This window comes from Furipterus horrens, unplaced genomic scaffold, assembly GCF_987537825.1.
Source record: "Furipterus horrens unplaced genomic scaffold, mFurHor1.1.pri manual_scaffold_5, whole genome shotgun sequence".
Lineage (NCBI taxonomy): Eukaryota > Metazoa > Chordata > Mammalia > Chiroptera > Furipteridae > Furipterus > Furipterus horrens.
Genome location: NW_028327175.1, coordinates 57,127,732 through 57,149,806, shown reverse-complemented (window position 1 = coordinate 57,149,806; position 22,075 = coordinate 57,127,732). Strand labels below are relative to the sequence as shown.

Genomic DNA, 22,075 nt, shown 5'->3' with positions numbered 1-22,075 from the left:
TAGGTTACATTCTTTGTACATTTGAATAGTGGGTTTTGCATGAGGAGTAGGGTTTTGCTTTTTCTCCTTAATAGCTTCTTTGATGAACCTGCTCTCCATTTTCCTGATTGTTTAGCTCAAACCTTATGCATTTTTCTCTATCCCTTTGCCTCCCTAGGCTCTCACTTTAGTCGGCACCTTCCCTTCATATTCCCTTATCGAAAATGTCGTGGTCTGATTTATTCTGATTTTTGTCTTGTACAATATTGGGTAAAGAGGGTGTAACAACACCTTCATATTCAATTGCTCTAATTCTTTTTGCCTGTTCTCTTTTGCATGTTGCCTGATTCACGAATCTACAAGTTCCCTTTGGTGAGGAAAACCTACTATTCAAATGCACAGTAGGTGGGACCTATGACCTAAGGGAAAGGTTTAAACCTTCAGCTGCTACCCTCTGTATGGAATGCCTGAGTCCTTGCTCTCCTTGCATTAGCTGTCTTAATTTCCAGTTTCAGAATGTCATGATGTTCCATTAAAATATCCAGTTATTGACAGAAGACTGTATTTGTATTATAAATAATATTTTAGCTACTTATACTGAACCATTTTCTAAGTTTTAAGTGATATTTGCTTTCTCTTAAGTTTTTTTTTCCCACTTGTTAAAATTATGGAGATTTAGAATGGAAACTAAAGCTGTCTTTAGTTACCTACTTTGCGTACTTTGAAATAGAGTTTTGTATAGTTGTTTATATATTAAAGCTTTTCAGCTTGCTCTGGGTACTCAGTTTTCCTATATTTGTTTATGCTCAGATTTCCATTTTAAATTTCTGGAATTTTTACTTCTGAAAAATGTTTAAGTGGTTTGCTTTCAATGACTTTGTAGCTTAAAGTTTTTAAAGAGTCCGGGTCAATACATTCTATATTTTCTGTTACATATTTTTTTCAGTGCTATTGAATTGCTTCAGTAAGAGGTTATAGTCATATTTTATGAGAGGTTTATATAAGAAAATCATTGAAAAATTATTTTAATAATTTTGTTGTGTATAACATCTGAGATTCTGCTGAAAATCTGAATGTAAGAGAAAAAGCTACTGAGTTGTTATAAAATACTTAGCTGAAGGACTAGAGGTTGAGTTTTTTAGTGAGATCTCATTAATACTTTTTAATAAATATGACATACTTCATGAATTTGTGTGTCATCCTTGTTCAGGGGCCATGATAATCTTCTTTGTATCATTTCAATTTTTTTATATGTGCTGCTGAAGTGAGCACTTAATTTTTTATTTTTAAAAACATTTATTTTTTACTACATAAGCAATACATGTCTGTGATGTAGAATATGATGGTAAATTGATAAAAAGAAAGAGTTAATGGACTATATTCCCATCGACCAAAGATAATCACTGTAAATTTTGTTACATTTCTTTCTAATCTTTTCATATTTTACCTTCATGGTTGTGATTATATTATATGTATTATATGTGCAATTTTGCATCATGTTCCTTTTGCTTCACATATTAACATAAAGCATTTTTCTCTAATTGTATTTTTTAACCATTATTAACTGCTACATAGAATCTAAAGTAATCAACTTTTGTATCTGTCTGCCAACCCGCTGTTAGAAAGGCATGGTGCAGCCATGCATATTACATATCATTTTGCTGAAATACATATACCAACTAACAGGAAAGGAAGCAATAATTGAGACCAGAACTTAAAGTATAGTAGGTGGGAACCATATGGTAGGGAATTAAATTGTGTTTGAAGTACTAACCGTTGAAAAAAAGTTATGCAGCTGTATTTCTAAGTTTGAGTTTGAATTCATGATCTCAGACCTTCTATGGCCACTCGATACTGCCTGGCAGTCTTTGTATGCTCCACTTCATAGACACCTTTTTTCAACCCAAATCTTTCTCCTGAAACATGCCTGCCTGCCTGCCTCAGCCTTACTCTGAGCTCTTGAAAACCGAGCCAGTTACTCTTATCTTCAGATGACCAAGCCACAAACTTCATTACATGTGTAACTCCTCCTCCTCCTCTTCTTCTTCTTCTTCCTTCTCCCTTCTTCCTTCTCCTCCTCCTCCTCCTCCTCACTCTTCTTCTTCTTCCTTCTCCTCCTCCTCCTTCTCCTTCTCCTCCTCTTCCTCCTCTCCTCCTCCTCCTTCCCCTTCTTCTCCTCCTCCTCCTCCTCCTTCTTTGTTTATGTAATTTAATTTTTGTCTGAGAAGGAAATATTTTGTCTGTCAGGGCTTAATTCGTGCACTTGAACTCTGTACCCCATTCCTTCTAACCTTCACCCAAACTGCTTCTTTGGCAATTTCTTTCTTCTCTATCTGTTGCTTCCTTTCTTTGGGATTAGTTCTTTTAGCACAGCACTTAAAAAATAACCTCTCATTAGAAGTAACAACAATAACAAATAAAAAGGAGCCACAACCCCCCATCTCTTCCTCCTTAAAAAAAACCCTTTTTATATCCATTTCTTAGTTTTTGCCTTATATCTTTGATTTCCTTTATAGCCAGATTTGTTCCATGCATTGCCTTCATAAACTCCGTTTTCTCACTTTCTTATTAACTGTTTAGCTTTCTACCATGTTTTATTTTCTCCTTAGAGATCTTATTAATTACTATAGATTTAAAAACCACAATTATGTAATGACCTCAAGTTATTTCTGAGTTGTAGACTCTAATATACAGTTACCCTCTTGAAATTTTAAGTTGATGTCTCATAAGTACTTAAAAATTCAGTATGTTTAAATTCTTGATTCCTTCCTACTCTACTCCATATTTCAGAAAAATACTACCATCTTCCTCAGATTGAAGATGTAGACGTCATCCTTCATTCCTTACGATATTTTTATTTCCTACCTTTAGTCTATTAGCAAGACCCGTTGATTCGTTGTCCAGAATATATCTCTCTGCCATTCTTTCCTCCCTCTTAATTCACAGGGCAGCAAAAGGGATCTTAAAATGTAAAGCAAGCCTTTCCCCCCACCTTGAGACTATTACTTCAGCATAAAATCTAAACTTCATACCATGACCCAGGAGGTTTTTCTTGATTTGTTCCCTTCTCTTTTCAGCCTCCCTCATGTGTTTCTCCTTGTACATGGTGCTGCTGCCTCTTTGGCCTTTTATTTACTCCAGTGTTCTTTCATATCTTTGTGCTTTTGGACATGCTGTTCTCCTGGAATGCTCTTCCCCTCTGTTCTTCTCATCCTTTAGCTTGCTGGGTAAATGTCATTTCAGAGAGGTTTTTCTAACCAAATATGTAAGGCTTATGTCTCTCACTAGCACCACTTGTTTGATTTTTGCATTGTATCCAATTTATGATTTTTTTTGTCATTTTTTATTGGTTAAATTCTGCCCCAACTGAAATATGAGAGTCAGGAAAGCAGGAGCTCAGGCTTTATTGTATGTGGTTATATCTCCATTGCCTAGTAGAGTACTTGACCACAGTGGGCCCTGTAAATGTCTGATGAATGACTAGAAGTGACCCTGAGAGCACCCAGCATCCTTAAATTCCAACTTTGAACAATAGTTATTACTAATGAAGATGACCTGACTTGACTATTAAAAGGGTAATAAGTGCAATGCATTTTAGAAAATGGGTTTACAAAGTAAGAGAAAAACAAGCTTGAATATATTTGAAAAGAAAGTAGGTCCTAGAAAATGTAAGGATCTTAAAATATTTTATTATTATAGGACTCTAAGTGTAACCTAAGTTTCCCTATAATAAAAGTTTTTTCCCACTGATTATTATTTCTCAAAGCTAAACAACTAATTTTAGTCTCTGAAATAAGTTATTGCTCATTTAAATGTTCTTCTAAATGTTATGCACTCAATTCTCATCAGTTGGAAAGTCTGTATTTGTGATTTGCCTACTTGTTAAAATTTATATGTAAAATTATTCATTAAAGCACCATAAAATTGATAGTTATGATACTTTCTAGGAAGTTCATAAATGTGCAGAATGGGGAAAAAATTGAATGGCCCTGGGCCCATTTTTCCCAGCAAGTGATTCCTTGTTGTTTTACCTCTCATATTGTAATCAGGTGTCCTTTTCAAGGTCTAATTAGTGCTACTGTTTTCGCATTTTTGCTTTTTGTTAGTGACTCCACTGTTTAAAATGACCCCCAAGCATAGTACTGAAATGGGGAATAGTGTTCCTAATTACAAGAAGGCTGTCATGTGCCTTACAGAGAAAATTTGCACAAATATTCATAAAACTCAGGAAAATGCATTACTGTATTTATTATTACAATTATTAGATAAGCTTTGTTCTGGCTGTGAATTTAATGTTAATGAACTATATATTAAATAAGGTATCTTTAAACATAAGCACACATAAAACAAGATTACGTTATTGATTGGCTGATGAAATGTTACTACAGGATGCTCTCAGGAATGTAACCCTATATTTCCCCTAGGAGCAATGGGTCAATGTTTGCAGCAACTTTATAGAATATAACTACCGCAAATAATGAGAATTGACTGTAAGTTAAGATTCTGGACTTCAGTAGAAGTGTCAGGATGTGCCTCTTCACCCATGTTAATTATAGTGTAGGGACTTTTTTGGTTAGGATACATATTTTATTTAAAAATCTTTAAACTGACAGTAAAACTGAATTTATTTTGATTCAATGATTCTTTTTGAGCACTTGCTATCTGCCAGTAACTGTACTAGTTGGAAATATACAAAAACAAAAAAACACACATGAAATCTTTACTCAAGGAATTTTTCAGTTAGTGGAATGTTCCATTTTAACTCAACTGGTCTGATACCAACTGCAATTAAATTTTGACACTACCTACAGTTAGCACAGACCTCACAGATTAAGGGCAGAATCCTCCATAAGAATGCCCAAGCTTCAGATGCCAGCTGCAGGTTCTTGGAATACACAGGCTTACCCATATTTGGATAACCAGCTGATAGCCATCAGTAAGTGCATTTTCACAACCACCTCAGATTTAGTAGTTTGCTAAAATGACTAGAGCTTAGTAAGTGTTATGATTACAGTTTTATTATAAGATTGCACATAGGATGAGCTTTTGGAAGGAGCAAAGAATTTTCATTGTCTCCTCCTGTGAAGTCAGGGTATCTCACCCTCCAGGGACATCAGTGTGTTGATGCACCAGGAAGCTCAGGAGCTTTAGTGTCCAGAGATTTTGTGGCATTTCATTACAGAGGTATGACTGGTCATATAGATATCATTGACCACATGATTGAATTTAATCTCTGGCTCCCTCTCCTTTATGTGGTTGCTGTTTCTGGTGACCAGCCTCCAACCTAAAGCATACCAGGAATCCCCTCATTAGCATAGCAAAGACATGCCCTGTTACTCAGGAAATTCTAAGAGCTTTTGAACTGTGTTCCAAGAACTGAAAACAGTGACCAGATATATTCTTTATTATAGCACAGGGAAACTGCCTTATAAGTAAAAAGTAAATGTGGAATTTGCCTGGTAGGGGCATAGGTGTTTACAAGCAGAAAAGAGAATATATGCCAGAATGCCAAGGAATGAAACAGTTGTGAAATAAAATGTCATTCATTCTAGCAGAATGTCATGTTTGAAGAGGGGATTGTTGAAGGTGAGTCTAGTGAAGTAGTTAGTAGAATCATGAAATGCTGTGGAAACAGGAGGTCACAAACCATATACACATTTGGGCCTTATGTGTTTTAATTTTAATGAAAATTTCCAAACATATATAAAGAGTAGACAGAATAATATAGTACATATATAATGAATATCATGAGCTCCTATGTACTCATACCAATTAAGAGCTGGTTGTCGATTTGTTTCATGTGTTTCCCTTCATCTCTCCTCCACCCCCAAGATATTATTTGTAGCAAATATTCTTTCATTCATAGATATTTCAGTTATCTTGAAAATATATGAGCTTTAAAAAAATTAACAATTATCACTAAAAAGATTTTTAACATAAAATTTCCAGTCATTACTCAAATTGTTAGTTCTCCAGTGTTTTTAAAAACAGCATATCAGTTGCTAATATTTTTTTAATTGGCATATTTCACTTTAAAAATCTAGATTTTTGTAATTGAAAAATTGCAAGGTCTAGCAATACTAACTGTATGTTTCTACCTTATGACAACAGGACCTTGGTCAACGTCTTTGCCTACCTTCCTTACTCACTGCTTTACCCTGTGAGGGATCTTGGAAAGGATTTAATAAGATTTGCATCATGGAAAAATAACTAACGGTGGGATCAGAATGTAAATAGGAGAGTGTCAGAGGAAAAGCAAGGAGACCAGTTGGAGAGTTTCACCATAGGGAGAGGTAGAGAGGAAGACAGGCTAAAAGAAGTCTGAACTAAGGTCCTTGCCTGGAGGCTGGCAATAGAATTTTTAAGAGTTAAGGATCAGGTTTAATAGCATGTGGAGAGGGTACATTAAAGATAAAACCTGAATCTCAAATTTAGGTGGCTGGCTGATAGAAGGTTTAGGTGAGACAGGAGATTGAGACTGGGTACTTGGGAGGGAATAAGTGAAAATGTTTGGATGTTTTCACTGGGTGGTGGAAGTAACTACACACAGTTGTGTTGGAGCCATAACTGAAGAGGGTTATGTATACCTAAGAGTAAAGCGGTTTTTATATAACAATGATGTACTCTAATTCTTGTACACATAAAATTTGAGAATTCTCCAACCAAATTAAAGGAAATAAGGAAAGCAAAGTGAAGACTGCTTGTGTTGTGGGGGGCATTCAAAGGACTTTATTTTAAAGACATTTGTATAAATGAAGGGTTGGGTGGAGAATTTTATTGTGCAGCTGCTGGTTTCCTGCAGTTTACCTCATTTATTTTTAATAGTAAGCCTGTATCATCTTAATATATATTAATACATTGTTAGTTGTAAGAAATGTACCTACAAAGAGCATTTCAGGGTCTGGCATCTATTTACTAAGTGCTTGGTGTTTGTTGGATTTGAATCTAAATAAATCCTTTTAAGGCTTCAGCAGTAGTATCTGTTTCAGATTAGAGTTTTCACCTGATTGTTCCCAGCAGTGTCTCCACAAATAGGAAATGGAACAAATAGTTGTAGAATAAATTAATAATTCTGACGTTTTTAATTGTTTTATTTAGAAAGATTTCTCTTTTCTTAGTTTAAGATGGTATCAACATCCTACAGAAGAAGAATTAAGAATTCTTGCAGGGAAGCAGCAAAAAGGGAAAAGCAAAAGAGATAGGTAAGTTATATTATTGACTTTGTAGTGTTAAATATTTGACACAATTTTATGTAAGTATAGTTTTGTACTTTGGTTAAAGGAATATTTACCGATCTCACTATAAACAGCTGATAAATTTGAGATCAAAACCCATGATCTAAAATAATAATTGAATCACCCTTTAAGAAAACCCCATATGTGGTAATCTAATATATAAGCACAAAAGTGATTATTTTACTTAAGAATAACTCCCTGGGGAACACAGTTTTCATTGAATTAGATATGACACTTGTTTTTGACTAACTTTTGGCATCTGAATTCAAAAATGACCCCAGTTTTTCTTTATCACGTGAACTTTTTAAGGTACAGGATACCCTCCCTTTGACCCAAAAATCATACAAAATGTACATACAAGGGAAAATAAAGAAAAAATTACCTGTTTATTTAGAGTTATTTTATTCATGTAAAGGCTATATATTGTTACTGTAAGTCAAATTGTGTACAAGTAGTAAAGTTCTGCTACCAAATATACATATTAAAGTATTTTATCTTTTCAAACGACAGGCTAGGAAATGCCAAAATGAGATACTTGAAACAGTCTCCTTCAGTTGGCAAAGCTTTAACAAATTGCTTCCTGAGACCCAGTTTTATGTGCAGAGGTGGGAATATAATGTTCTTTCTGTCAACAAGTGGCTGATGTAGAATGTTTGGATCACCAGGTTTGAGGTCAGATCTTGGAGGCCAATTGGACTCCACCCAATGCTTCTCATGAGCTCTGCTGTCCCACATACACAGGAAACAGGGATACTTGGTATATCCACGTTGCTGACCAAGAAGGAAGCAGACCATTTTAAGGTTCAACACAGATGATCCAATTGTGCTTGTGATATTGCAGCAGATCAATGACTCTCTTTATGTCTTCATATTCTTCATGAAACAAACTGAATGGCCAATTGGGACTGCACCAAATAAATTGCCATTGTGGAGGAGGACACACTTCAAGCTCCGCTTTGAGCTATCGATGTACAGTCACCATTCAGTTGTGCTCTAGATTGGAATTTCCCAATTCCTCCATTAAACCGTGTATGTTATGGCAATACACAAAGCCACTGTCACTTCGAAAGTACTGCAGAAATGCACTTTCTCTTGATTGAAAGTAGGATACTTTCGGTCCTTTTTAAAGCAAGTTTTTCTTGTGCAGTCTTGATGCTAGGAGTTCTGATGCTTTCTTGGATAGTCCCAAATCTTGTGCCAAATCATTTAACTCATGCTGATCAAATCCTTTATGAACTGAGTCATCTTCAGTTTCAAAATCATTGTTGCTGTCACTTAGTTCTTCACCATACTCCTGTTTTTTGAAAGAGGGTAGTTCAGTGAAAACTAGCACTGGGATTTCAGCTGAATGAGGCACTGGGCATATAGCTGATGGTAGACTAGGATACTCTATTTTACATTTATTTTTCTTGTTCTGTCCTGACGTTTTCACTATACAAAAGTAACAGTCACTTGAATGATCTCTGGGCTCTCGCGAAACCATAGGTATACCAAATGGCAATTTATCACGTGTTGCCTTTGTCCATAGTCGTAAACTCTTGACACACTGCTAGCACAGCTTGCGAGGGGCCCAAGACTTATCTTGATCACCAAGTTTTACTTTAAAATATGCAAAATAGGCTTGGCTGACAAATGCACTGACGTTTGCCCTTTGACTGGGAATGGTGAAACTGCCACAGATACAACAAAATGAATCAGGGTTGTTTAGGCACTTATGATGGGAAATAGCAGAGGCAGACATGTTCTGAAGGAAAGGAAATAAGTATGTATATAGATAAAATAATAAATTCTGCTAACTCCTTGTATACAGACAAGAATTCGGACTACACTTCGGAATATGATTCACTATATAGAGTGGCACACAACCTCTCACCACACTGCCTCATGTGTAACTGAATAGCCTAGACAAGTATGAACCTGTCACTGGTCTCCAAAGTCGTCCCCCACCCTTCCCCACTCAGGGGAGGTTTGCCCTCAGCCAGTAGGAGAACAGTAGTGCTTCCCTCAGTCCAGGCTCAATCCAGCCTAGAGTGGTTGCATTAAGATAAGCTGTAGAGAAAAACTTGACATGATAGAAGAAAACTAACTGCAGTTTTGAAATCAGCATGCCTCTTTAAGTCTAAAACAGCTGAAAAATCTAACTCAACAGGAATTATGTTAAAAATTGTTCTCCTACGTAGTCAACTATAGTCTTCTCTGTGTTTCAGCAATGAAAACAAAGAGCCATCATATTAAAAATCAGTGGGTGGGGCTGGGGTAGATTAGGGGAGACCAAAATTTAGTTATGTAATATAGTATTTATTCTACAGACATTTAGTTCTTACTGTATGCTTTGTAGTCAGTAATTTTGTTATTTTTACAGTAATTTCTATATGTTGAAAATATTTTGCAGTTACGAAAAGATGCACTAAGTGATAGTCTTGTTCCTGGTAGCAATAATTATTTGATTTATTGACGTGAATTAATGTTTTTACTGAGGTTTTCCCAGTTTATATTTATTGCAGAATAATGGAAAATTATTTTTTTGTCATTGTAATTAATATTATTGAAATCCAGTTTATTACTTTCAAAATATGTTTCTCTTTAAAAATTAAATTTGGGAGTGACACATGTGTGTGCACTTGGAAGAATTGTGTTGTGTTCCTCCATTCATGTTTCCTTGTAAAAGCAACTCTTAAGTTGGCCTTTCTTGTTTCTGAATTTCTCATGCACATAAATCTTAATATATTTCTTTAACTCTTGTTTATAGCTACAGATCTGTTTATATGTATGTATTGCGTACATGTGTAATTTCAAAAATAAATGAGCTTTTTATTTATTTGCTTTTACTCTTTTTCCTAAAGAAAGAGTTGTTAGGCTGTCTTTAAATCTACAGAAGAGACAGTAGGAGAAATGAATGAAATGATAAGCTAGCAATTAAGATTTTATTTCTGTCACCAATGTACATAACTTTTCCTGGTTACCTTTATATTCAGATAATAATTTACATCCACATTTTGTAGTCCCCCTATTAAAAACTACTTTTGAGTGCCTTATCTTCTTTTTGATGAAATATTAGAAATCCTGCTTCTTTTTCAGTATGAAATTTGAAACCTCATTTGTAGTTTGATCCAAGCACGTGGATAACAGTGTAGGTAACTTGTTTTTTTGTGTGACTTGTCTGATTTTTATAGGAAATATAATGGTCACATTGAAAATAAGCCACTAACCATTCCAAAGGACATTGACCTCCATCTAGAAACAAAGTCAGTTACAGAAGTGGATACTTTTGGTAAGGAAAATCTTGGTAAGGTGTTCTGTAAACCTCAGTTGTATATTATGCTAGTGAAAGTACTTTCATTTTATCTGTTGTGCCTAGACTTTTTTATTGTATTTCTAATCATTAAGTTCATTATATAAAATATGAAATCTTTGTCAGTTTTGAAGCTCAAAATGGCTTCTTGAATTGCATTTCTCTTTCAAGTCACCTAACTTATAGTGAGCATTATTTTTTCCATTTTTCAGCAGAGACTAGCTTACATAAATTTGTTACAAGTTTCTGTTCGTACTAAGATCAGAGTCAGTTTCCATTATTTTGAATTCTGGACTTTTTGCCATCTATCTCAATCTGTTGCTTTTATAATATGGCTTGCAAAAATGCATTTGTATATTTGTATTGAATTACCAATATTTACAAAAATTCAGTTTATGCTCACATTAGTAGAAAAGAGATTGTAGAATAATAAATTGATTTTCATATAACTATAATGATTTTAAATTTAAAGTGAACTTATTTTAATCCTAGAAGAGAAAGGAATCTAATATGATATTATTTAAAACACTGGTTTTCAAACCTGACTCAGAATCACTAAAGAGACTCTTTAAAAATAAAAGAATTTGCATACTTACCATTGGAGAGTCAGTAAATATTAAAGTGTGGGTTCTTGGAACTTGTATTTTTAAAAATGTTCAAAGTGGTTCAGATTTTTGAGCAGGCTTCCATTATGTGAGGAGTTAAAATAACATGTTAAAAAATAATTTTGGTAGTGTTATATAAAGTATCATTATGAAATTTGTCCCTTCTTGTGTTAAATTATACGACCCCAGAAAAACCTTCATATTCATTTAGCATCTATATAATATAGAATTAGTTTGTGACTCAAAGTGGCTTCGATGTATTTGAAAGTTGATTCTACATCTACAAAGATTTTCTATCTATATGGGGAAAGGGTGTCCTAGAACCCAGAAATGTCACTGAGAATCAATTTAAGTCAATTGTCTAGTATCATTAAGATTGGTTATGTCATTCTTTTTTTCTTTGAAACTATTTTTCATGCAAAATTTAAAATATTTAAAAGCACTTTGAATTTTTATTATCACATTTATTTTACTATACTATTCATATGCTTACTTATATAAAATGTTCACAGACATGTATTAATACAAGAATATACGTATCTCCTGATTTCTAAGTACAGGTTTTTTGTCACCTTTATTAATAACTAATGTTTATTGAATAATTATCAGTTAATTAGCTTTAATAATAGCTTAAAAGTCCATATTTGTCAGCTATTGTTGTAAGTACTTTACTTGTATTTATGCATCCTCACAATTCTATAAGAAGTAGAGCGATTATCAAGCTTTAAAAAACAAACTCATTAGATAGAGGTTACATTTTTTCACTTGGACAGGATTACACACCAAACATGGTAGAGATAGTCAGTGAAAACTAGGCTATTGAACTTAAAAATTAAGTTAGGTTAATGTGGCTTCAGAACACAGCTTAATCATTGTTTTGCTTCACTTGTACAATTTTGAGAACTAATTACAAATGGTACTAGTTTAACAATTGGCCACAAAACATCAAGAACATTTCAGTTCTTCAGAATAATGGGGAGATGTTTTGTTTATGTTTATATTGATATATTTATTTATGAATGCATTCTGTGTTTATGTGTTTAAGTAAAAGTAGTGAATTTTATGCCTGAACTTTTAAGTACTCTCACGATCTTAATGGAAATTACTAGGTTTGATAAACTCTTAGGTTTTCTTTCGATTCCAGTATCCTATGACAAGAGCAGGTGTATAATTATATTATTGAATCCAAAAAGAAGAATGTAATACTTGGGTTAAATATATAGCAAAGAATATGCATAATTTGTACTTTTGCTGAATGTATATATTATTGAAACCCTGGCTGGTTTGGCTCAGTGGATTGAGCGTCGGCCTGCGAGCCAAGTGTTGCTGGTTCGATCTTCCAGTCAGGGCATATCAGAGAAGGAAAACTCTGATTCCAAAAAACCTCCGCTGCCTTGCGGCATACCTCTTCAGGGGAAAGGCTAAGGGAGTAAACCCCGACAGAAAATCCGGAGCCGGAGTCCCTAAGGCGGTTTGACCTTGTAGTCAACACCGGCAACTCCTGCAGCGCACCTGAAGCCAAGCTGTATTGACTCCGTCTTTCCCTTGGATCCTTCAGCTGCGAAGAGAGGGGGGTCTGCTGCATGGGCAACAGCAGACCCTCCATATCACCCTGCCCAGGCTCTGTAGCTTCAGCTCCACTGGAGAGGACACTCCAGCGTCATCGCAAGATGTCGATTCAACACGGGAGGAGACAGATACCGTGTCACTCCCGAGTCGGACTGCACAGCCATTCTTGGCGGTGCAGATAGACTCTTAAGAAGCTACACCATCCTCTCTCGAGACGGACGGCTGCCGACGATATATTATTGATATCTGAATAACTATCTTAAAAGTATATCTCAGTTTGTATTAGCTATTCATTATAAGTTCCTCTTAAAGAATATAGGAACATTTGAGTGTCTCTTGGCTGTTTGCTGTTAAGTTCCGTGGAGGTAACCTGTGAGTATGGGCTGGGGAGAGAGGGTAGGAATCCTACAACCATTTTAGGGTAAATTTTTCATATTGATGTTAGTAGCTAAACATCACACACACACACGCACACACACACACACACACACACACACACTCACTAAAGCAATTAAAATAACTTCAAGCAAATAAAAAATTTACTCAATCATAAAAGGATTTGTAATTTTTGCTGTCCACCTCACAGAGATGATGTAAGTTTGGTTAATTTTTGATATTTTAAATAAATCTACTTTGGTATTTTAAAAATGTTTTTAGTGTGTTTTTAAATAGCCTTAGGTATTATATTTTACAACTAAAAATTTTCCAAAGCAATGTAGATTGTTTTATTATGTGCCAGTGAGAACATACAAATTAATGTTTATGATGTGATTTATTCCACATTTTTAGGAAGTCTTCTATAAAATGACGTTGATATTTGGACTACACTCTGGCAGAAATAAACCAGAATATCTGAAATGAAAAAGGAGATGGAATCATATTTATTTTCAGAGAATATTAATTTTAATGTAAACCCTTAAGAATGAAATGGTTTGTTGAAAGGGTGTAGTTTTATTGAAAATAGCTAGGTACTTTATCAGCTTTTCTTACAGGAGGAAGTAGATGTATTTAATTTGTTATTTTAATCTGCATTAACTCAAAATTACTAACTTTCCATTAGTGCAGTTAAATAAATGTAACAAAAAGTTTAGCATTCTTCGCAGAAATGAATGTAAGTAAAGCTGTAGTAGTCTACATTGGGTTGTGTCCTAAAACCAATTTTCAACCAATGTGCCACAAGAATTTTTCACGTATGCAATACCTGACTACTTAGTCAGGGATCCTGACTTCTTTTCCCTTAGATTGTCACATTTTAAAAAAAGACAACAGCCAATCGAACAGTAACCATTCGGTGTGAATGAATCAAATTATACCTCTCTTTTTTTGTCAGATGGGCAAAAAATATATTTTTTGGTGTGCCACAGAATTTTAGTAATTAGTTTATATGTGCCATGAGATTAAAAAGATTGAAAATCATTGTTCTAAAGTATAATTTTTGTAAAAAAATAATCAGCTAAGAAAATACCAATTCATTTTGCAATCATATTTTTATAACAATTTAATAATTGGTAATCATTTCAGGATTATTTTAATTATTTAATTTATGTGGTATTGAAATTTAGTTTTAAATGCCAACATTCTTGATCTGTTTTCTACATTTTTAGATTCTCATATATCCTTACATTGCAAATCACCAAATAGAGTAATGTCTAGCATGTTTATAGTTAATTATAAGTTCTTCTAAGCTGTTTATGAAAGTTTTAAGTAAAATTTTGTTTTTGACCTTTATTTTTCAGCATTGCATTACTTTCCAGAGTACCAGTGGCTGGTGGATTTCACAGTGGCTGCTACAGTTGTGTATCTAGTAACTGAAGTCTACTACAATTTTATGAAGCCCACACAAGAAATGAATATCAGCTTAGTCTGGTGCCTGCTTGTTTTGTCTTTTGCAATGTATCCTTCAAAACATTCTTAGTGTTGATTTATAAATTTGTTTTCCATTTGCAGCTATCATCATTAGATCTCATCTCTGATTTGAAGATTTTAGATTATTAGAGAATTTTTCTTTCTTGAAATCCTCTTTATTTAATTGAAAACATTTCACAGTGGAGGTAAATAGTTTAAAAGCTGAAATGCAAGGAAAGAAGCCAGTTCCCTGCCTTTCTTTTCCTAAGTCTCATGTTGAGCCACTTTTACCTCTATTAGGATTTCTTTCATGCATTTAAATGTTAGGTGATAATGGTATTTTTTTAATGTTAGATACTATTGCTCATTCTCGTCCTTTTTCTTATTTCAAGAAAGTAAAGACTTTTTAAATTAAATCAGTTATTGGTTTTAGTTACACCTATGAAAATAATTATAGCTAAGCCTTATAGTATGTTATTCCCTTCCTTGAAGAGTTTTTTATTCTTATTCTTAAGATAGCTATACCTCAGTAGTTCATATACATCAGTTCTATTTTGTTTCCCATGGAAATACTCTCTTACAGAAGATATTTAGACACTTAGAACTCTCAGTTTTTAAACTTCCTGCATATCTGTTAGTCCTGGGATTTTCTTCACTATCTTCCTAAGAATTCCCTGTGCCTCTTTTTGGATCAGATCATCTTCTCTTCTTTGGTTTACTCTCCTTGGCAGAATGTATTCTTCTATAGTGTCCTTAGAAAAGGAGGGCACTTTCACAAAACTTTTTACATGCCTGAACTTTCCTTTATTCTCCCTCCCCCAATAATCAGTTGCTAGTTTAGCTCAGCACTATTTGTAAGAAAGAAAGAATTTTTCCTTAGAGTTTTGAAGATGAAAGATTGGCTACCCTCTTGCCATTGGCCTATGTTGCCCTCTCCCTCTTACATACCCCCTCCAGAAGCTTTTTCTCATTATCCTTTTGGTATCCTGAAGTTTCATCATTAATTGTGCTAAGTTCTAGGCTTATCTTTTAAATATGGAAACTCATTTTCGTTACTACTGGGCAATAATTTTATTTTTTTCTTATTTTTATTAAATTAAGCATTCCCCCATTTTCACCTCCCCAGCAGCAGCTTCTCCCAGCCCCTTTCTGTTTGATGTTCACATCTGTATTTCCATATGTATACAAACCCACTGCTTGATTTCAATTTTAGGCTTTAACTATTGTTATTTCTTCTGGAAATGAGGACATTGCATATCCGTCTGGGTTGTCACCTACCTCTGATCATTTCTCATTCACCTCATCTTTTGGGTATAGTAAATGTCATTTATAAGAAGAATATTGAGTGTTTATGTTATGATCATGTAGACTATTCACAGATAGATACTTAAGTTTTCATTTGCATTGTTTTCTTTGTACATACCATTAATTCAGCTTCAAACTCTTCTGTATAAATCCTTCAATATGTTCAAAAGCATCAGGTAGTATGTCAGTTTTGTCTTCTTGGAGAGAGTTCTTCTGGAGCCTTAGTCTGGGTTGATTAACCTTCCCAACTAATACACAGCTATCCCCCAGGTAGCACTAATTACTTCTTAGGTATTCTTTTTTGCATCTCTTGAATTGGTGCTCTTTTTCTTATATTTTATATCTGACTCTTACTTGGTTTACTTTCTCATACTGGTGGAACATATGCCCCAGTATTATTTTCTGAAAGGTTGCATGGGAAATGCATTTTTTTGTGACTTTGCATGTCTGCAAATACTTTTGTTCTATCTGAATGTTAATTGATCCTTTGATTAAGAATGGAAATCCAGGTTTAAAATTCTCTTTAATAATTTGGCAGGTATTACTTTATTATCTTTGAAGTTCCATTCTCGCTCTTTAAGAGTTTGCCATTTGATTTCTCAGTTTTTTTGTATGTCCTGTATTTTTTCTCTGTGAATCTTTACCACCTTCTTTTTAGCCACCCAGTGTGTTGAAATGTATTATTATGTGCCTTGTTGAGGATCTGTTTTCATTTATTATGCTGGGACTTCACCAATCTGGAAACTCATGGTCTTAACTTACAGAAAATTTTTTTGAATTATTTTATTAGTTATTTTCTTTCCTTCATTTTCTCTGTTTCTGGAATGTGTACTGTTTAGACATTGGATTTTTTAGACTGGCTCTCTAAGACTCTCATCTTCTTGTATGTTTATTTTTATATTTTTATATTTTTAATTTTCTGGGAGACTTTCTCAACCTTCCCCAATTCTTTAGTTGAGTTTTTAATTTCTGCTATAATTTTTAATTTTTAAGAGCACTTATTTCTGATTATGGAATTCTACTTGTTTTATGATTACCTTGTTTTGAGTATATTTAAGATATTGATAGATTTTTGTAAAGGTTTTCTTAATGCCAAGTATCTTTTTCCCCTAAGTTTTTGTTTGGTTTGGTTGCTGTCTTTCATGTTAGTGACTTTTCTTTGAGAGATCTGGTGATATTTGCCTGTTTATATTTAAGTGTGAGGCATTAGAACACTGGAAGCTCTGAGCATGTGCCTCAGCAAGTTGATGAATCATCTGGATAGGCCAGAGCGCCTCCTTTTTACTTTCTCCAAAGCATGAATCTCCAGACTTCTTTCACATGGGGAAAGTTTTAAATGATTACTTTCTTTTTTAAATTATTATTTTTAGTAGTGCTTTTTTCCTAATGCTACTGCAGCCACACACACTCACACTTTCACCCAAATCTGACCAGTTCTTTCTTTTTTGGGGGGGAGTTCTGCAATAAGATCTTCATCTTGGCTTTCTGATTAAGCTTCCTCATTCTGTTTAGTCATTTACCACTTATTTAGCTGCTTTCTAGCCTCCAAAATTTTACTGCTGTTTTTCTTTCATTCACTGTATTTATTTATTTAAAAACAGAAACATTCTTTTACAGTCATTTTGGTGTGGGTTGGGGAGAGGACAAGACGTAAGCAAATGTGCTCAATCTGTTGTTTTTATCCATAGGTTTATATTGTCTTTTTGATAAGATTCTGTTGTGTCTTTTTCAGAAACTTGTTAGTGAGGTGTTTGATTTCTTTGAATGACTTTTTAATTTTTTATCTCCCCCATTCATTTATATTATATTTTGGTTTTTCTCTTAATTTTCTCTTTTAACCCTTGAAATTTTTGTATCAACTCTTATTTTCTAATTTTTAAACTTTTTATTTTAATATTCCATTTTTATAGCATTTATGTGACTTGGATGTATATACTCTTTTTCTAAGGATATTAATATCTTTTCAGTTTTAATTTGACCCTTGTATTGTTTATTTTGAGTCCCCCTTTTTGCTTTAATCACAGTCATATTAAAAATTGTTCTTAAATTTCTCATGATCTTCGGGTATCTGGTTATATTCACGAAGGTGGTATGAAAAAATTGGAGGTTTTGTGCAAGTGACTGGAACTTATTGATTGGTAGGTCTTTTACTGGATGATGAGTGGGGACCTGGCAGTATTCTTGGAGGAACTTATAAATATCAATGTCTTCAGGTTGTTGAGGCTATCATTTTTTCAAGAGAAAAATTGTTTATTTTCTCATCTGTGTGGTATAAGTCTGACAGTCAGTGTTGTAGGAGCTGGTTGGGGAAGAAGACTCAGAGACTCAGCGACACTCAGCATTGAGTATGCAGGCAGTAATTTAAATGTGAGTCAGTCTGTGTACTAATCCCCTCCCTCTGCCCTCTTGTTTTCAGCTCTTCATTATCACCGAGTTCTATCTAGTTACTCCTAAGCCCAGTCTTCTATGGTTTAACATGAATACTGCTGGGTTCTGCCAGAGGACCATCTCCTAAACTATTTGATTAGGCAAGACAGAGATCTGGGAATTCTGATGACTACTCATAGACATTGTGTTTTCATCCATTCTGCAACCTTGCCTTCAGAGGTACCTGCTGTCTCCAATTTCTGACTTCCAGGGTATATTATGAATGAATTGTCTTTTTACTGGGCTCCTCCTATTGTAGACCCAGCATAGCAAAGAAAGCTGAAACCTAAATCAGTATGGCTTCCAAATTTTGTTGAAATCTCTTTTCTGTTGTCATTTCTGTTCCTATTCTTTGTTTTTGGGTATTTTTACTTTCCTGTGTGGTTTATTTAGTCATATTTTGGGAATAAGCAGTGTAAATGCATATCTTATATCTTTTATATTCAACTAGAGACTGCTAAACTTATTTTAAAGCTGTAAGAGGATTTTATTTAAATTATGCGATATGATTTGACATTCAACACCACTGTGCAATTTCTCTGTTGACTCTTTTGGATTGATTTAGGTATAATTTAAACCAAAAAAGCTAGAGCAAAGCCTTAAGAGTCAACATCTTTACAAAATATATATTGCACTGGGTAGAAATACTGATCATGTGTGCCAGTAGAGAAATATCCAATTGTCTGTTAATTTCAAGAGCCAGTTAAATTCAGGCATTTAAATATTACTATCTACTATCTAATTCTATAGTATTAAATATGTGAAAATATCATTTAGTCAGAATAAAGACCCATCTCTAGATATCAGGTGATGTGAAACACATGAAAAATATTTTAACTTGATAATTAGTACTTTATGTCATATTAATTTTTTCAAACTTTAAGTTCTCATGGTCTGAAATATTGTTTATTACAGAATATTCTTATCTTTGCTTCATTTCTTCATGGTTTATAGATATATTAAAATTGTATCCATGATATTTACATAGAAATGCATATTCTTAATATTCAGTTTTATTTAATGTATATATAGCCCTTAATACCTGCTTCCCAGAGAAATTAGAAAAATTTACTTAAATAGCTATTCCAGTTATTGTTTGTGTGAATAAATTTCATCTTTCATTTCCCTCAGTAATGCCTAGAAACCTGAGAGCAAAGGTCCCACACTGTCTTCAGGACTGAACTGGCTCTGCAGTAGTGTACTTGTGAAAGGCACCAAACAATAGCATCCCTGCAAGAATCTAGTAGCTGTCTGTCCATCCCAGAGAAGACAGAAAGGGCTGATGGGCTTTAGAATGCAAGCTATTTTCTCCCAACTTTGACCCTCCAACAAAGAGGGTAGGGAAGAAGAAGCAAAGTAGAATTGTGTCTGTGTTTGGATACGTGATTTTCCTTTGAACTTGTACCATGTGAGAAAATGACCTGCCTTCAACAGCATGCAGGAAACTAGAATTAAATGCCAGATCTCCAGATTAATTCCAAGGAGGAGTCTGTTTATAGCCTATCTTTCATCTTAGTTATAACGGATCTGGTATGCCTTTCATAGACTACGAACAGAGTCTAGCTGCAGTGACCTCTGTCTGGCTTCTCTTTACTTTCTTATTGTATCTGCCTACTTATTAGTCAAACACATGTCTCCATTGATTACATAGGACAATAGCTCCACTTAATTGCAGAGTCACACATACATCAGTTGATTCAGAAATGCTCTGCAGTTGTTACTGATGAAATGTCCTTTGTTAAAGTAGTCCCCAAATTAGACACGTGTAACTTGGTTCACTTAAAAGTGAGGAAGAAAATGTTTTATTTCCATGGTTATCCTCCCATTAGTTTTATTTGACATACTTAGGTGTGACAACAATTATAATTTTTAGAGAATCTTTAAAGTTCTAAAATTATGAGAATGACTTTTTAAAAATGTGCAGTACTTAAATCCTGGAACATAAAACAGCACTTCTTGTCATCATCCCTGTTTTCAGCTTCAGCTAAGTTGTACAGGCATCTCAGCTATCACACCTGCTTGCAATCTTACTCCTAAACCTAAACTAATACTCTCCCACCTGTTTGTAATTCTAACCATCTATTCGTCCAAGTCTTTGTGTTCCGATTCCATTTATGGCAAGTTACATGGTATTGGGAAGGTAAAGAGTAAAGAAACCTTAAAGTCAGGATGGAGCGGTTGTAGTAATTGTCTTTTTTGTTTGATGGCCCATGAAGTCTTAGACACTGGAGAAGTGCTACTGATATTATAATGTGAAGCATATTTTTTAAATTTCTGATGAAGGAAAAGTGAAAAGGTAAAAGTGGTTTTTGAAGAAAACATTTTTGGGTGGAAGTGGAACTTTTAAAAACTAATGTACTCTACATTCAATTTTTTAAAGACCCTTTTCTTATGAATAAGCTGTATCACAGAGTAATATTGAGTCAAATACATGAATTTGAGTGAGAAGAAAGCTATTTTACAAAGTGATAAAGCTTCTCAGTGATCCTATTATATTTGGTTAAAGGACTGGATCATTAGTCACATTTCCACAGCACTTGTATTTTACAATGTGGATAGTTTAAGATACAAAATCCTATTATGTATGTTTCTAAGGCTATATTTAAAATTTTTAATTTGCTTTGGTTTCCAGACATGTAAATTTATACAAGACAAAAAGCCGTGAATTGATTCAAACAAATAAATTCTAAGGTTTTCTGTGTTAAATATTCAGTTCTGTATGTAGATTTGTAAATTAAAGGTCTGTAATTTACCTGCTGTATTGGTTTGCTGTAGGAAGTAGACAACTACAGCAAACATAAATCACCTTTTCTAAATCTCTTAAAAGATTCTAAATTATTTGTACTTTTAAAAATATTTTGCTTTAGATTAATAAGAAAAACAAAACACTAAATCCTGAAGTAAACTGCATAAGATATCAAGTCTCCTAGTGAGAAAGAAACAAGAGTCAAAGATATTGAATCTGAGCCAAGGTACTTGTTTCGTCTTGAAAATTTTTGCATAGCATGTGGTATCAAATCTTTGTTTCTCTTATAAACTTTTGGAGATCTTCTGTGACATTAATGCTCCCCAATTGATTCACCTTTCAGGAACTTAATTGAGATAGGATTATGATTCTGTTTATTAATTTATAATGAAGAAGGACTTATTTTAGCTTGGCAGTGATCATTTTCCTTCTGAATCTGAAAATTGACAGATAACTTCTGTTGTTTTGTTTTATTTTAATCCAGGAAATTAGATAATAGGGTTTTTGTTGCTGTTTGCTTTTATTTTTAAATAAAGGCTGTGTATTATGATTTCAAAAATCTTTGGCTATTATTCTCTTCCAGTCTGGCTAAGTTGAAGATGGCTGGCTATAAGCATCTTGTGGGATGGAATTTACATATGCATAGTAGTTTCTAGCTTATATCTGAGAAAATTTTAGGTTCTGTTTCTTTTCTTTTTAACTAAAATATACTAAACCTTTATTTCAAAGAAAATATGAAAAATATTTTAGAAATAATCCAAGTTGGTTGTTTTGTTTTGTCTAAAACATTAGAAGACAGGATTAGATTGTTTTTAAAAGGATTTTACTTGCCATGTCATGAGGATTGATATTACTCATTGTTAGTTTTCAGTATATCCACTATAGCAGATTCTTGGTATAGTTTCTAGGTTTATTTGCAGAGAAACTGCATAGTATAATGTATTTTGGGTATTTTAGTTGCCTTTTCTTATGGGAAAAGGGTTATAGGAGGTTTAACCATAGGAGTAGGGAAAAAACAAGTTTTTAAAATTGTTAGTAGCAAAAACAAGAATATAACCTTTAACAGTGTAGA

At 33.9% G+C, this 22,075-nt stretch overlaps 1 protein-coding gene and 1 non-coding gene across 3 annotated transcripts in view; one reads left to right on the top strand and one right to left on the bottom strand.

Moving 5' to 3' along the window:
• Positions 1 to 22,075, top strand: part of TMEM161B (transmembrane protein 161B) — a 75,814-nt gene that overhangs the window by 26,229 nt on the left and 27,510 nt on the right. The window contains exons 3-5 of one of the 2 annotated variants that reach the window (XM_090276456.1): positions 7,098 to 7,181; positions 10,388 to 10,485; positions 14,417 to 14,573. In XM_090276456.1, the coding sequence (XP_090132582.1) occupies positions 7,098 to 7,181; positions 10,388 to 10,485; positions 14,417 to 14,573 (339 nt within the window). Of the gene's footprint in view, positions 1 to 7,097; positions 7,182 to 10,387; positions 10,486 to 14,416; positions 14,574 to 22,075 lie in introns of those variants that run through there. The other variant, XM_090276457.1, reaches the window with a different exon arrangement.
• On the bottom strand, positions 1,145 to 1,251 carry LOC150008666 (U6 spliceosomal RNA). The gene has a single exon (XR_016511453.1). It is a non-coding gene; the product is annotated as a U6 spliceosomal RNA (small nuclear RNA).